We start from the raw sequence: 17,435 nt of genomic DNA, 5'->3' as shown, positions 1-17,435 counted from the left end.
TTAAACTCATCTCACCTTTATATTCAGAACATGATTGTTAATATTTCTATTTTAAAAAGTTATTTTGTAATTAAGCTGGTAGTTACTTCTACCTCCCGAAGGCCAAAACAATGAGAGGGCTGGCCTGGGTCTATTGTTTACTATCTATCGCAAAAAAGCTCTAACTAGACCAATTTTCAAAACTTAACCCTGAGGACATAAATTGTAAACATGCTTTTATTGTCATTGCACAACATACAATTACATTTTGAATTTAACCCATTCATTGCAAGGAACAAACACACCCGGAGAGCCAGGCATACATGCCTTGCTCAAGGGCACCCAGCTTGAGGGAGGAGAAAAAAAAACTGTTAATTTCCTCCCTTCAGCCCAAATATTCCTGCCAGTTGAAGGAACTGAACTGGCAACATTTCAGTCCCAAGACCACTTCTGTAGTCATAAGACCACGGTTGCCTTCAAATGGGAAAATGCTACAATATTGCCAAATTTAAAACAAGCACTGTGAATCCGTCAAATAAACATGGACCAAAATAAACACCATAAAGGCAATTCCCCAAAAATCATGTCATCTTCTGAAGATACAGAGGCACATGAAGGTACAACATTGTATGAAACACTATGCTTTATTTCAATACCTCAACATGTTTACATGTCAAGAATCAGAGTGTAGGAGAAATACATGACAGAAAGCACTGATAAATGCCAACAGGATCCGTCTGTGTGAGCCAGTGAGGATAAGGCAGCAAAGCAGTTCAGATAGGCAGAAAACAAATGAGCAGGATATAGAGCTGTTTGGGTAGCTGAGATAAGGCTGTGTGGGTGAATGAGCATGTGTGTGTAGCCTGCGAGGGCCAAGTATGCATGTGTGTGAGTGTCTTTCAAAGACAAAGGGAATTAACAGTTTACAACTTTACACTTGTCACAACATGTCATAACCCGTGCAGATTAAATTAGCAACTTCAGCCAAGTTCGATTTCCTAAAGAGAGAAGGCAAAAAAAGACAGATAAATCAGAGCCAGCCAACAACATTAGCCAAATTAGTACCACTTACAAGAGTATGACTGGAGAGAGAGAGAGAGAGAGAGAGAGAGAGAGAGAGAGAGAGAGAGAAGCAGTGCATAGCGTGGCTAACAAAGACAGCTCTCTGATTGGCTAAGCCGTGAAAATGCGAAAAGATTTTGCTTCCTGATAGGCTAAACCTTTTTTAGTGTGGCAGGGATATAAGCGAGTGAGCTCTTATTTGGTTTACTGCTTAGCAGCAATGTGGGCGGAGTTTGAGCGAGCGAACATTCTGATTGGTTAACCCGTGGCCTTAAGGGCGGATTCTCTGCGAGTGGGCGACTTGGCGCCGTAGAAAGGACGAGGAAATGGGCCTGTGTTGTGATAAAAGGGAGAGGGTTGCCAAGACAACGCACGGGCCGTGTGCAGAAAGAGTGTTTTTGTGGAAGTGGTGGGGGTTGAGAGAGAATATTTATGTGTGTATGTGTGTGAGAGAGAGGGAAAGATAGCGAGAGGGGTCAAATTTCACAGCAAGCAAACATCCATTCTGCCTTACTATCTCCTTCAATCTGTTGTCATAGTCACAGAGGAAGGGGGAAGTGTATTAAAGTGAACTCACCGTTTCCTATATATTAAGACTGTATATAACCCCAGCTCACACAGCTTCCCTATTTTTCTGTACTCTGATTATTACTATACATGGAACTGTTCAGAAGTTGTTATACTTCTCTCTCTTTAACACAAGCCCAGCCCTCAGATATATTCCAACACACTCGCACCAAAATAGAAAAGATGGGATATTTACACTGATTCACCACAACATTAAAATTACCCCCTTGTTTTTACATTCATTGTTTATTTTATTACCTCCATTGCCACATAGGTGTAGTCTGTATTGCTACAACTACAGACTGTAGCCAATCTATTGCATTAAATAATTTCATTGACCCTGTTCTTCAGTGGCACCATGACCCTGAAATGGAGAAGCGAAAAAAAGAAAATGTATGTATGTATGTTCTTCAGTGGTCAGGACCCCCAACTGAACTACCACAGAGCAGGTGTTTTTTGGCTGGTGGATAATTCCCAGAACTGCAGTTGTGCTGGTATCAACCACAGTAGTGCTGCTGGAGTATTCAAACATCTCAGTTTCACAGCTACACTGAGATTATCCAAATTAAAATATCTATATGAACAGGGTCCTGTGATCACTGATAAAGGACAACAAGATGACTAACACAAACAGTGCAGCAAAAGATAAGCTACTGTGTCTGATTTCAGATTTACAAGGTGGACAACAGAGGTAGATGTGTCCAATACCGTGGCCAGTGAGTGAGCACAGTGGTTAAAAACTTGCTGGAGCGCTGCTGTGTCTGATCCATCCATACCAGTAGAACACACACTAATGATACCACATTAGTATCACGGCAGCAGTTAAAATGATTCATCACCCAATTATACCACCTCATGTATGGTATTTCTGAACATTCATTATTCATGTTTTGAATATGTCACAGGGGGCCACTAGTTAAACCATGGAGACAAACCAGAAGTGGGTGATTATTCAGACTGGGATCAATAAAGTGATCTGTCTATCTAAGACATAATCAGATTGGGTTGTGTCATTCTTGAGAAACTTAGACTCGTGAATTGTTTACATTCATTATCTGTAACCCTTATCCAATTCAGGGTCACGGTGGGTCCAGAGCCTACCTGGAATCATTGGGCGCAAGGCGGGAATACACCCTGGAGGGGGCGCCAGTCCTTCACAGGGCAACACAGACACACACACACATTCACTCACACCTACGGACACTTTTGAGTCGCCAATCCTCCTGCAACATGTGTTTTTGGACTGTGGGAGGAAACCGGAGCACCCGGAGGAAACCCACACAGACACAGGGAGAACACACCAACTCCTCACAGACAGTCACCGGGAGCGGGAATCGAACCCACAACCTCCAGGTCCCTGAGCTGTGTGACTGTGACACTACCTGCTGCGCCACCGTGCCGTCCGAATTGTTTACAGTGATGGTGAAATAATAATAAAAAAAAACATTTTATGAATACCCTAACCCTAACCCTAACCCAGCATTGTGCCATTATCAGCATTACATATAAAACTCTGTGTGTAGATGTGTACTGTATATTCACTGGTAATTATGGTTAATAAATAAAATGGCTACATTTAAGGTGAGGACAACACAACCCCTGGTTCCTATCTTCACCACATATAAATACATTAAATCTCTAAATGTCCACCATTTCACATCAGACCACTTTCAATAATTATGTCTACAATACAGTGTGTGTATTATGAAGAAATTTTGAAAAACTCCATGGTCTCCATTGTTTCTATGTCCGGCAGTGTTCTTTGAATAGAAAGTACAAAAATAGTCAAGGGTAAGAAATAACTCTGTCAGTACAGAACAATGCCAGGAATGCCACTAAATTTTGAAGTGGGCCATTTTTAACTGAAGCAATATATATTACTCCATATCAACTGCAGTGAAATATTACAATTGAAAACCAAGGCATATGTTGCCCCCTTCAGTTCTCCCTCTGCACTGCAATGTCATTGGATGCAGCAGGCCCATCAATCTATCAAGGGCATAGAGGACAGTCTATGAACTTGCCAGTTTTTGATTGCATTAGGGTAAAAATTTTCAGAACATAGATCATGTAGAAATGTTTTATTGCATTTTGTTGTATGTTCTCAGCCTTGACCTTGTCTGCGACCAGTCCTTTTCCACGTTGGCTGGAGTACTAATGAACACTGTTTACAGTCAGAGTGCTGAGTTTAGAAAACTTGACCTCTCTGCTTTTTCCAGTGTGCAACCGTTCTTCTTTTCGAATTATCTGCAGAGAAATGCACATATAAGCTAAAGTGAAGCACTGTGTAAACAGCGTGTTACAAGCAGACACTCTGTGACCAACACAATACTGTTTTAGACCTACCAAACCTTCCAGAACTCAAATATATTAACATACCTTAATGAATATGGTCTAAAATAAACAGACTCCAGAAATGTGGCTAAACACTTCTTTACTAACTAATATTATTGAAAGTTGTCAACCATTGTCAACTTAATTGTTGTCTCTATGCTAACACTAAGGGTTTTAAGTCATAAACTATATTACTAATATTACTGGGTTCTAGTTGAAAGAATTCCAGCATCTGTTTCGTTTTACCCCATTCATGATGCGCTGCAGGAGTTCATCATGGGTCAAAGGGTGGTCCTCCTCATCAGTGATCACAGACTCTTCTGTGTCATACTCCTCCCTAGAAAATTACATTTTAATTTTCAGCATTAGATTTTAAAAGAAGCATCTCCAGGGCCCTGGTACACCATCCTGAATGGCAGCTATCAGTATCTAACACGTTCAGATAGGGATGCAATGAACCTGTTGTCATTCTACTCCTTGTATACCATTCTATGACAATGCAATTGAGTTCTTGGATCAGACTCTGATGTCCTTACCCTGTAAAAAGGGGCTGAACGTCACCAGCTTTTTTCTGTAGTGCTGTGCTCTGTCCAAGCAGGAGCTGAGCCACCATCTTTGGATCATAGTCCTTATCTAGGTCCTGTAAAAACACAAATTTAACCAAGTTTCATTTGTCAAAAACAGATAAGCACTGTCCTCTTTATGAGTTTAAGATGCTTCAGCAAAGAGCTGGATCAATCAAAAATGGTTTACACTGATTTGCTCTAAGATCCGATCTAGTATTTTCAATCTTAAACATATTGAAATTGTCTCTTGCTCCATTGTGGTTTTACCTTGGAGTTGACAAAGGCTTGTACAGTGAGCAGCTCGTTGGCCCTCTGCTCCACCAGGCTGAGGTAGGTCATGATATTATTGTCTCTGATGCCAGTGGAAGAGCCCAGCATATCCTCCACAACCGCTCGGTCACAGTCAATCTTATTAAAAAGACTATTAACTCCTATAACACAAAAGATACACTATATATGCTATAACATATTATAACATGCTTAAGTGTACTATGTATGATATAAGGACAAAAGATATACCATTTGTCTGCTAAACTACTTTAAGTTACACCTATTGCTGACACATCTGTTCAGTACCGATATCATGATCTCTATAGAAAAGCATGACATGAAACAAGACACTGTGAAGCAGTACCCGTCTTTATCTGGTCCAGGATCTTGCTGATGGCAGTAGCCTGGTCCTCATACTCCAGGGCCTGAGCTTCAGCATCTCTCTGCTGTTCTTGCATCTCATTCAGGGCTGTGTGGTGCTTCTGCTCCTGCTGCAGGCTCTCAACACGAAATTTCTCCATTTCCTCTTTGATCTGGCTCAGTATTCAGACAGTCAATAAGTCAGTGCCTCTTAGGGTATGACTGTTGTGAATGTACGTGTGAAAGGAAGGGCTGTGAAACAGTCAAAGGGACTGTGAACTCGCCTTGTATTTTATGTACGAACCAAAGAGAGCCTATTGTAATTAAAAATGCAATACACTTTACTCAACTTAAGTTTCTGTTCTCCATTAAATTGTGTAATTCTCCTCTGTAATATGATAAAGACTGACCTGCGTGATCTGTTCTCTTAAAGCCTCTGCCTGTGTGTTCTGCTCATTCACGTAATTGAAGAGAGCAAAGTTTTTGTCTTCGGCTGCAACACAGAACAAACCATAGCTTCCTTCATTGCATTTAATGCAAAGCGAGGTGGAAAGTCTGGGACACTGTATTTTCTGAAGATTTTATTCTCTAAAATGGCAGATTTAAAAGAGCTCACTCTGGATAAACTTGGTGATCATTATGTCCAAGTTTTCCTCGCTTGTCACCTCCTGAATCTTCTTGAAGACCTCCTCAAGTGTTTCCAGTGCCTCCTCCCCAGAGTCTGCTCTTTGCTGCTCCTGCATTTCTGTCATCATCATAGCATCCACCAGGAAACATAAAATACAACACTTAAATCCATCCATTATCTGTAATCCTTATCCAGTTCAGAGTCGCGGTGGGTCCAGAGCCTACCTGGAATCATTGGGCGCAAGGTGGGAATACACCCTGGAGGGGGCGCCAGTCCTTCACAGGGCAGCACAGACACACACACACACATTCACACCTACGAACACTTTTGAGTCACCAATCCACCTACCAATGTGTGTTTTTAGACTGTGGGAGGAAACCCGAGCACCCGGAGGAAACCCACGCGGACACAGGGAGAACACACCAACTCCTCACAGACTGTCACCCGGAGGAAACCCACACAGACACAGGGAGAACACACCAACTCCTCACAGACAGTCACCCGGAGGAAACCCACGCGGACACAGGGAGAACACACCACACTCCTCACAGACAGTCACCCGGAGGAAACCCACGCGGACACAGGGAGAACACACCAACTCCCCACAGACAGTCACCCAGAGGAAACCCACGCGGACACAGGGAGAACACACCAACTCCTCACAGACAGTCACCCGGAGGAAACCCACGCAGACACAGGGAGAACACACCAACTCCTCACAGACAGTCACCCGAAGGAAGCCCACGCAGACACAGGGAGAACACACCAGCTCCTCACAGACAGTCACCCGGAGGAAACCCACGCAGACACAGGGAAAACACACCACACTCCTCACAGACAGTCACCCGGAGGAAACCCACGCAGACACAGGGAAAACACACCACACTCCTCACAGACAGTCACCCGGAGGAAACCCACGCAGACACAGGGAAAACACACCACACTCCTCACAGACAGTCACCCGGAGCGGGACTCGAACCCGACACCTACCTGCTGCACCACCATTTATAAACATAAATGTATTAAAATGACATAGATTAATCTTGTTATACAGATTTTAAAAAATTAATAAGATTTCTTTCATCAGAGAACTCTGAACTATGTATATGAAATCAAATGGTAGAGTTAAGCCACCTGCTGGTTTTGTTAAAAATATTTAAATTCGCCATTCATTTATTAGCCTAATTATAGTGAGAGAGAACATGGCAGAACAAAGAAAGCTTCAGTTCCACATTCACATGCTGTAAATACTGATTTCTTTTTCCCTCACCTTGTTTGTGGCTGAGGTCGCACGTGTTCTCCTGACTGCTTCTTTCATTGCACTTGATGGTCATAAACTCTTTAAGGCGGCGCTCATGGGCAATGATCCTCTCCAGCTCCTTCACCTCAGCATTATACTGTGCCAGATCCTTCACTGCTTTCTCCTTCATCAACATTATCTTTGACTGGGCTTCCACTCTGAAGAGCACAAAATACACATATATTACACACACATTCAAGGAAATCGAGATCTGCGGTGCAGTTTTCCTTAAAGAAATTAATGCCCCTTTTTCTTTCCAATGATATATATTATTTAGAACATTTAAAATCATTATCACATAGCTGCAGTTCAGTATATAATGTGAATCAAGTTCAGAACAGTACAATAACATGACATCAAAAAGTGAATATCTTTTACCTGGCATCATAAGCTGCTGTTGACATGCCGATGACATCACCAATCTCCTGCCTGATATCCTGAAGCTCCTGAGAGAAACCAAAGATCCCCCATTAACATTTAAGCTCACACTTTTCTACTACACCAATTCCAGAGTGCCCTCAGACCTTCTCCAGCCTGTGATGCAGCTGCTGGAAGCGGACCCTCTCCATACGCAGGGTCTCCAGCTCCTCTCTCAGCTGACTGTTCTTGGCCAACTGCTCATTAAAGCGAACAAGAGCCTGCAGAAGACAGACAGAAAACAAAATACAAAACACTGCAGTGTTAAATATACACACAGAAACCGTCCTAGGTTTTGAAACATTTACACTCTTTTAAATATAGGACACAATCTGATGTAAAACAACTCTTGATCCGAACATATTGTGACAGGACAAACCCATATTTGTTCATTTTTTAAATGGCAAAAAGAACATATAAATCACCCAAAATGACTTAAACCATACTATAATTGACACTGCAAAGCTTAAAGAAGCCTGGATTTGTTTGGACAGCAACAATATAGTGATAACGGCTCTGATTATGTGCACCATGAGGCTATAAACTGTCCTGTTCCTACTCACCCGGTCTAATTTATTCTCCAGGGTGCGAGTGGCCTTTTGTGCTTGCCTGGCCACAGACTTTTGGCTTCTGGAGGCACTGACTTCTCCCTTTCTCAGCTCCCCCAGCTGCTTCTGAATGACTAGGATCTGGAAACAAATACACACTCACATGCACAAGCCTACCATAAAATAATGCAGAATACGGATCATCATGTATTTAGCTTGGTGAAAAGGTTTTATATTTCTTCTCGAATTTTAAGACATATTATAATATATATACATGAACAAATGGAAGAATTTCATTCATTCATTATCTGTAACCCTTATCCAGTTCAGGGTCACGGTGGGTCCAGAGCCTACCTGGAATCATTGGGCGCAAGGCGGGAACACACCCTGGAGGGGGCGCCAGTTCCTCACAGGGCAACACAGACACTCACACACTCACTCACACCTATGGACACTTTTGTCCGCTGTGTGACTGCGACACTACCTGCTGCACCACCGTGCCACCTGGAGGAATTTCTGTTTGCTGATAGAGCTTGTAGCACTTGCAATGTGCTCTTGTCAATTTTTATAGAGAAGTCTATTCAAAATGTGTCACAGTGCCAGAAATCATATGAACAAACCAGGTACATAAAGTAATCAGTGCAGTTTGAGGCAAGTACGTGATGACTTAGGCTTGCTCTTGGCACAATGCTTAGTGTTTTTTTGCCAAAACATAATTTCAAATATAGTTCCAGATCTGATGTCACCTCTCTAAAATCTGCATGAAAACAACACAGTACACTTAAGGACACAGGCTTCTAGCTACAGGTTCTGTGAGAGTTTATGTTTCATCTCTGGCTTTGGAGAATATATTTGAATTGTAAATACTTCAGACTGATGAGCATGACACTGATTGTGTGTGTACGTGTGTGTATGTGTGTGTGTGTGCCAGTGCATGTCTTGGCAGGTAAGCACCTCTTGCTCCATCTCTGCTTGGCTAACTCTCTCTCTCTCCAGCTGCTCGTCCAGCTGGTCTCGCTGGGCCAGGAGAGTCCGCAGCTGCTGGATGTCCCGGCTGTCGCTCTGTTTGCGTGTTTGGCTTTGGGACACTCGCAGGTTCCTCATCAGCTCCTCCTGCTCTTGCTTCAGCTTCTCTATCTCCACACTGCACATATAAGCCAAACAATAATAACCCAATGTTCCTGAATTTTGGCATCCTTCCTCATAAAGCACTGGGCTTGTCCCATATTCTGTTTCTTCTTATTCATTTGACACAGTTTCTAGTCTAATATCAAACCAGGCAACAATTGAAGAATGCATGTATATTTACAAAAACAAAAAATGCTGATAATATAAAAAATGTAATATCTTAGTGTACGCTGTTTTAAAGTCAGTGTGAATTTGCAAACCACTGCATTCTTTTTGCATTTGAATTTTAGCAATTGTGCCAACGTTCTGGAAGTGTATTTAATCAGGTGTGTGTGTTTCAGAGGAAGGCTCAGTGTGGGGACAGCCGCTGACTGTGTGACTGACCGCTGTTTACGGATGAGCTCCTGTGTCTGGAGGGTATATGCCTGCCGATCTCCTTCCATGATACGGAACTGTCTCTGCAGCTTACTTATCTCCGTCTCTGCTGTTAAACAAAAATTCATTTACACACGTACACACACTGCACCTACATGTCTGCATCATCTAACAGTGGAAACATTTCTGTAATTATTTCATTGCTTTCTGCAGATGGTCTGAAACTTATTCCTGAATATTTGACCAGAGACTTTGTCATTTATGAATTCATACCAGTTCCATCAATGTCTATGTCACTGCTGTCGGAATGAACACTTGTTGCTGATCTTCCACGAGGCATGACGTCAGGGTTTTCTGTGGAAGTAGCATCTCATAACTATAACCAGTAAATCTATCTTCTCTCAATAGTGTGAAACATTAAGTCATGATTATGAGACGTTAATTCATTCATTGAGTATGAATAGAAAAGATAGTAAGTCACATAGGCCAGTGTCAATATTAAGATTCAGTAAATCATTTTGGGTAACTTTTTGGAAATACTTGAAAATCATGAGATGCTTAGATAGCTAAGTATTTAAACCTATAGTGCAAAGGTTATATAAATACAACCTAATTAATGATTTATAACATGTACAGTAAAAAAAAATATTGACTGATACTGTTATATATTTTTAAAATATGCTATAAGTTAATTGTATCCCTCTTTCCCCCAGCTAGAAAACTACTTTGCTACTAGACGGCAAAGGCCATAACAGCTTTTTAGTGAGAACCGTAACTTTACTGGAATTAAACGATTAAAACAACTAATTATTTTGAAAAAGTTGTGTGTTTACAGCTCTATAAATATCCAAAGCCACAATACCTTCAAAAAGGGAGGTAAACAAATTCCAGCGGGTTTTTCAGTCTAACGTTGGTCTGGTTTTGTGTTCAGTCTCCAGAGAAAAAGTTGTTAGCAACCGTCACTAAGGCGCCATTTCACACTCACGACCACAAGGGGCGCCATATCTCAACAATACAAACTGCTACACAAATGATCAACTTTTGGATTTATTTCGGTTATTAGGATATTACATGAAGACGCAGGGTAAATTTCACATTTAAGCAGACAATATTCACAAAATCAGTTGAGCATCAACTGGTACTTTCAGAAGTACTAGCAACAAGCTAGCTGGCCCATAAAATACATTAAGTTATTGTACTTTAGACACTTACATTTTTATGTGTTATTGTTTTTTTATGTATTCAGTTTCATACTGTGTTGAGAATTTTGGCCGATTTACTAATTTCAGCAGAAGTTAGACGTCTGGCCTTTTGTGTCATTTCATTGTTAGGGACATACAAATATATACCAGCTGCTTTTCTCTATGGGAAAAGTTTATAAAAAATAACAAATACATGAATAAATCACATGTATTGCATCTTTTGATAAATATTACAACCTTGTGTCATGTGTAATCTACTTTTCCCTCTAAAATGAAATATCAATATTTTACAATGCTTTTAAGGCTCTTGGTCCACCAATGCATTCCTGCTTATTTATCCTGGTTTTCCTCAGGTGGTATTGGTGGAGCACCCTCCAGGAAAGTACGGAAGTATTCGGCTGTGTTCAGGTCTGGGTGCTTAACCAAAAGGTAACACTTTGGGCCATAATAACCTCCAACAATTGCCATATTACTAATCAACGTAACCACCACTTGAGCAATAGATTTGTTTTTGTCACTAAGACCGGCATATATGGGAATAAATATTACCCAGATCACACAGTAGGCAAGGCTGGAGATAGTAATGTCTCTAGCAAGGTTATATTGTTTAACTGGCTTTATGGCCATAAAAGTGCACATGAAGGAGACCAGGGACAGAAGACCATTGAAACCCAGCATCAGGCTGAAGTTCAGGACAGGCTCCACAGGACAGGACAGGAACCTTTCCAGAAAATCTACTTCCAGTTTGGCCACATATTGGGTCAGCAGGGGCCCTTCCTGCATAAACCACCCACAGAGACCCATTTGAAGTCCACAGCAAGCCAGTACTACCAACCAGCTGCCAGGTTCTCGCAAGTTCTCCAGGTTAGCTGGTACTCTTTCTGGGAACTCTGTCACACATACAATCTGTGAAGATAAAAGACATTGTCTCTTAGAAATTGAAGACTCTCTTTAAAGGACCCAGATGCTACATACTTAAAATAGTCTCTCCAATTTGGTTTCGCTCTTGTGTGTTATGTAGAAACCAAGTGTTAAAACACTCAACGATGTAAGAAGAAGTACAATTTTACACACGCAGTTCCTGGAGGCTACAGAAATAAACCTTCTTCTTGGCTGCCAGGAACAGCACATTTGTTAACTTGAGGGTACCTGAAGTTAACTAGGGAGAGATCAATGTATAGTACTTAAAAAAGCAATGTAATCATTTTTGATGTTTGTAAAATCAACTGCTTACCTGCAGTGAAATTGCCAGGATGGAAGCGAGTGTTACTGTGGGGAATATGGCGTTCAGGGGTTGCTGTAGACGGCATACTATATCATTAGGCTGACCAAGGAACAGGACCAAACTGATACAGCCTCCTATCAGACTCACGAGGCTCAGGCCACAGAGTGGCCCTCCGGTAGCACTGACCAATGGTGTTCCTCTGTGTTTGAAGAATAGGAATCCCACTCCCACTTGGCAGGCCAGCACTAGAGCCGCTGCAATGATCAGTCCTATTGACTCAAAACAATCCCAGGCCAGGTATGTGTAGGTGGGCAGGGAACAGTTGGTGCTACGAGACGTGGACCAATGACCAGATGGACATATTGTGCACTGGATATCATCTTTTAAAAGAAAATATAGTGTCAAAAAATCTTATGTCCATATGTCAAGTATTGTGCAGTGTGTAGGTGTCGCAGTCACATAGCTCCAGGAACCTGGAGGTTGTGGGTTCGATTCCCGCTCCGGGTGACTGTCTGTGAGGAGTTGGTGTGTTCTCCCTGTGTCCGCGTGTGTTTCCTCCGGTTGCTCCGGTTTCCTCCCACAGTCCAAAAACACACGTTGGTAGGTGGATTGGTGACTCCAAAGTGTCCGTAGGTGTGAGTGTGTGAGTGAATGTGTGTGTGTTGCCCTGTGAAGGACTGGCGCCCCCTCAAGGGTCTATTCCCGCCTTGCGCCCAATGATTCCAGGTAGGATCTGGACCCACCGCGAACCTGACTTGGATAAGCAGTTACAGATAATGAATGAATGAATGAATGAACTGCTTATCCAGCTCAGGGTTGCTCTGTGTCTGGAGCCTACATGGAATCACTGTGCCATTCCTACGCAGGGTGACACATTCATTCACACATTTGGACACTTCTGAGTCACCAATCCACCTACAATATATGTTTTTAGACCATGGGAGAAAAACCAGAGCCCCCAAAGGAAATTCAATGGGGAGAACACACCAAACTCCTCACAGACAGTCACCCAAGGGCAGGACTCAAACCCTGAACCCCAGGAGCTGTGTGACTACATGTGGCGCTGCCTCCAGCATACCCTCTAATATAAAACTCAGGGAAAACATAAAGAACAAATATAGGTTTTTGACTATATACAATTATTACCCAGTATTAATGTAATATTTTTCGAGGTCGAGCTGACTCACCGGTGTTGTTCTGGTAGGTTCCCTCTTTGCATTCAATGCAGTCAAAGCAGCAGGATTGGAAGCCTTTAACTATGCGTACCTCCCCTGCTTGACAGATAGATGAGCATGTTGATTTAGGAACCTGTCATGAATATCACATAATTTAGTTTACCATTTGAAGAATTACTTCTTCAGAAATCAAACTGAGAAAAACACACACGAAATCTAAATACCACTGAATTCACTGTGTGCCACGGTATTCGCTCGTAAATTGTGATGTTCTGGATGAAGTCTCCGATGTGTCGGAATTTCACAGTGTTATTTTGAAAGAGCCAGACTAATAAGTCATAGCCAATGGATGGGTTTCCTTTATCATCAAACTCGATGTGTGTTCCATTTAGATTAAGAGAAACCTTTTGTAACTTCTTCAGCACCTGTGGACAAGACCAAGAACTCACTGTTGTCACTGTTCACCAGTTTGGTAGTGCCTTATTTGTTAGGCCCTGACTAATATAAAACAATGTTATTGAGCAATAATTGTTTTTTGAGCAATAATATTCTGTTCAGAGTGGGGATTGGGAAAGTCTTGTTGAAATTAACCTTCAGGACCTGACTAACCCACCTGTGTTGAATGTAGATCTTACCTGCCATGGGTAGATTTTGTTGTATTTGGGATGTTTGGAGCATTTGGTTGAACTGCAGTCAAATGTGTTGTGTAGAGCGTATGCCACAGTGTAGACTGCACTATACACGCTGAATGCAGTGCGCTGCACCAGCTCAGTGTCCACTATACTCGCATTGGCAGAGGACAGGTTCGAGCACTCTGAACAAGGATTGTCCAGGGGCGAGCTGCTAGGGGTTGGCTGTGAAATGTCTTGATTTTCTTTTTCCAGCTTGGCGAAAAGCTCATGGACATAGGGGCTGAGTAAACTGACAGGCTTGGTCATATCGGCGAAGGCCAGGACAGTGCCTATTTTCTTGATGCCTGGCAGAGCAATGATGTCACTGTTTACAGCCCACGCTGTACTGGCCACCCACACGGCTGTCATATTGATCCTGATCACCTGCAAAATAGAAAAATATTCGTTTCTGATTTGTGGGTACACAGATTGAATCGTCCGTGTCATCTTTTGGAATTTACTAGGATTATATTCTCGCATTGCCATACTCTCAAGGGAGATTATGTATGTTTTTTCCCCATTTAACAAGGCAGGAATCTGACTGACCAAATTTGGAAGGAAAAAAGGACCAATAACTACTCTTCTATATTGGCATGATGTGCAGAAGGAGGATTCACGTCGAATCAGTATCAGAGGCAATACTAAACAATACAGGGGAGTGCGTTTATGTGGATGTACAGAGCCAATCAGACTGCAACTGGCAGAATCCTGACACTGAGGCCAGCTTAACTCACACCATCAATTTATGGCTGAAACGTCTGTGACTGAGGCTACTAGGGATATATATATATATCTTTGTCGATTCCACTACAATTCTTTAGGTAATGGTTTAATGTAATATATTGTGCTGGGTTCGATCCCTACCTAAGGTGCGTCTGCCTGTGAAGAGTGTGTTCTCTCCGTGTCTTAGTGGGGTTTCCCCCAGGTGCTCTGGTTTCCTCCCACAGACCAAAAACCCAAGCCCAAACCTTTGCATTCCATTTTACCTCTTACCTCTGTGAAGAAAGCAGCAGCTGTCTGAGATAGTGAGAAGAGCACCACCACTCCAACTTGGGTCTCATTTATGCGTTCCAGGATCTCTCTTATCGCTGGCACTGGGTTGCCAAAAACTGGTATCAGCCCTTCATACGCTACACAGATTCCCCAATCAGATGCAATGTTGGATAACTGCTGATTCCCCTGTTTACCGTACTCCTCATCACTGCCCACCACTGCCACCCAGTTCCAGCCAAACGCCTTCAGCAGCTGCACCATTGCAATGGCCTGCAACTTATCACTGGGAACGGTCCGTAAAAATGAGGGGTACTGCAGTTTGTCACTGAAGTCATCACTGGTGGCTCGATAGCTGACCTGAAGAGGTAGATACTAGTCTCAGATTAGCTCTCAGTCGTCTGTCAGGATGTTTTACTGTCCCCAAGTTTCTTTAGCTATGAGGCTAACTACATTCATTCAGCTCTAACTTGCATCCTATCACTTTGGGTGGTTCTCTAATAGACACCGAATGACAGAATCTACAAATATTAGACAAAGATACTGAGAAATTCAGCATGTTAATCAGTTTTAGTAAATGACTGTAATGGAAGTTATGAAATGAGAAGAAAACAGGATGATTAAGCAAGCTAATGATCAGTGACAAGCTTTAGTCGAACACGGCATCAGCTTTCTGTACTTATGAGTCATGTTAACCAGAACTAAAGAATTCATAATTCTTGGTTCTCAGAAACTAAGACAGTAGCAACCCTAAGTATCACATTCTGTTGATGGTGTCTCTTACCTGTGGCATCAAGAAAAAGCCTAGTAACTTGCCGATGACAGTAGCTGTCTCAGAGTTGCACGGGCCAATCACTGCTGTCACATGAGTCATGTACTCAGTGTAGTTACACATGACCTCCAGCTCATCTGAAGAACCTGTGGTGAGGAAGCGCAGCGTGGGCTTCAGGACAACTGATGGCTGCGAGCAGCAGTCATAGCTTTCAAAGCCCAGTGTAATGTCAGGGAGGAGGTCAGGGGTAGCATTGATCTCATCTATTGTGTACTTCATCACTAAAGCCATGGCAAGGCCGTATTGATCCACTCTGAAAAAAAACAAAACAAAAAAATAACCCACAAACAAACTTACAAAAAAACATTGAAATTTCAGCACTGAACTGCAATAACATTAACTTTCTGAAATTACTTGTTTGTTTTATTAATGCAGTTTATTAATAGCAACAATAAAACACCATGTTTATGTGTTTTTAATGAACACAAAACATTTCTGAACACAGTTCTGTAAGCTAGTCTTGAAAAAAAAACACCATTTGCATTTTCCAGCACTGAAACAATTGTTGGTGTTATACAGACTCATGAAAATGCATGGCAAATATTCTATGTTTAGATAATTCATTCATTCATTCATTCATTCATTCATTCATTATCTGTAACCCTTAGCCAATTCAGAGCCACGGTGGGTCCAGAGCCTACCTGGAATCATTGGGCGCAAGGCGGGAACACACCCTGGAGGGGGCGCCAGTCCTTCACAGGGCAACACACACACTCACACATTCACTCACACACTCACACCTACGGACACTTTTGAGTCGCCAATCCACCTACCAACGTGTGTTTTTGGATTGTGGGAGGAAACCGGAGCACCCGGAGGAAACCCACACGGACACGGGAAGAACACACCACACTCCTCACAGACAGTCACCCGGAGGAAACCCACGCAGACACAGGGAGAACACACCACACTCCTCACAGACAGTCACCTGGAGGAAACCCATGCAGACACAAGAAGAACACACCAAACTCCTCACAGACAGTCACCCGGTGGAAACCCATGCAGACACAGGAAGAACACACCAAAATCCTCACAGACAGTCGCCCAGAGGAAACCCATGCAGACACAAGAAGAACACACCAAACTCCTCACAGACAGTCACCCGGAGGAAACCCACGCAGACACAGGGAGAACACACCTCACTCCTCACATTTAGTAGATAATTTTAACTATGGTACAGCAGCGCCATTAAACCTTTTACATATTATATGTTATTTATATATATTTTTATTAGGCTTTGGGCATTTATCATTTAATTCTCCTTACCACATTTTGTCCTCGTCTGTTTCCCATGATCAGTATTCTCTTTGGATATTTTTATTTATTTATTTGTTTGTTTAATTATTAACTAACTTTTAACTGAAATTAACTAAATCTTTATAATGTAATTGGAACACTAAAGAAAATCCTCAGTGGCTGTCAAATTTTGTGAAGCCCAAATTATTTTTTTTTTTAAAAGACATTTGTGAGACAATTGTAACTTAAAAGACAATTGTAATTTGTAGTTAATGGCTAGTTAATTCTGGAAAGTTCTACTTGTCACAGCGAATATCATCCGGTTCCACTTGATCACTGAGGTTGCTGGTCAGCTGGTTGATAGGGAAAAGTCCTCCAAGTAGAATATCCCCTGGAGACCTGAAGAGATTTGTAGAGATGTTCTTGAACCAGACTGGATTCTCTCCATGTGCAGCTATAAGCAGAAAACACAGAGTCAGCAGTGTCCACTGCTTGGCCATTCTGCAATACACAAAACATATCAGAATTTGATTAGTAAAACATATGATAAGCAGAAAGAAATAAGCTTCC

The 17,435-nt window shown here is 42.1% G+C and overlaps 2 protein-coding genes and 1 long non-coding RNA gene across 5 annotated transcripts in view; 1 reads left to right on the top strand and 2 right to left on the bottom strand.

Annotated features, from left to right (window-relative positions):
• Positions 1 to 3,680: 3,680 nt before the first annotated feature.
• Positions 3,681 to 10,508, bottom strand: odad1 (outer dynein arm docking complex subunit 1). 2 transcript variants are annotated; one of them, XM_066672082.1, is made up of 15 exons: positions 10,397 to 10,508; positions 9,808 to 9,888; positions 9,544 to 9,643; positions 8,986 to 9,175; positions 8,047 to 8,172; positions 7,591 to 7,704; positions 7,445 to 7,512; positions 7,037 to 7,224; positions 5,755 to 5,883; positions 5,549 to 5,631; positions 5,143 to 5,311; positions 4,776 to 4,939; positions 4,479 to 4,582; positions 4,189 to 4,279; positions 3,681 to 3,855 (listed from the first exon to the last, which is right to left on the bottom strand). In XM_066672082.1, the coding sequence occupies exons 2-15, from the start codon at positions 9,872 to 9,874 to the stop codon at positions 3,763 to 3,765; spliced, it is 1,686 nt and encodes a 561-aa protein (XP_066528179.1). In that variant the 5' UTR covers positions 9,875 to 9,888; positions 10,397 to 10,508; the 3' UTR covers positions 3,681 to 3,762. The 2 variants fall into 2 exon arrangements, with proteins under 2 accessions (XP_066528179.1, XP_066528180.1); XM_066672083.1 differs by having other exon boundaries at positions 9,544 to 9,640.
• Positions 10,509 to 10,513: 5 nt separating this feature from the next.
• The window catches only part of LOC136697131 (uncharacterized), a 31,743-nt gene continuing 24,821 nt past the window's right edge, over positions 10,514 to 17,435 (top strand). For both annotated transcript variants that reach the window (XR_010802681.1, XR_010802680.1), the window contains exons 1-2: positions 10,514 to 10,618; positions 11,090 to 11,165. This is a non-coding gene — a long non-coding RNA (uncharacterized lncRNA). The remainder of the gene's footprint in view (positions 10,619 to 11,089; positions 11,166 to 17,435) is intronic.
• Positions 11,067 to 17,365, bottom strand: tas1r3 (taste receptor, type 1, member 3). Its single transcript, XM_066672081.1, has 8 exons — positions 17,166 to 17,365; positions 15,582 to 15,882; positions 14,801 to 15,157; positions 13,772 to 14,191; positions 13,361 to 13,561; positions 13,149 to 13,269; positions 11,971 to 12,341; positions 11,067 to 11,642 (listed from the first exon to the last, which is right to left on the bottom strand). Exons 1-8 carry the CDS (start codon positions 17,363 to 17,365, stop codon positions 11,067 to 11,069), a joined length of 2,547 nt encoding a protein of 848 aa, XP_066528178.1.

Source organism: Hoplias malabaricus, chromosome 5, assembly GCF_029633855.1.
Source record: "Hoplias malabaricus isolate fHopMal1 chromosome 5, fHopMal1.hap1, whole genome shotgun sequence".
Lineage (NCBI taxonomy): Eukaryota > Metazoa > Chordata > Actinopteri > Characiformes > Erythrinidae > Hoplias > Hoplias malabaricus.
This window is presented reverse-complemented; position numbering and strand designations above follow the sequence as displayed.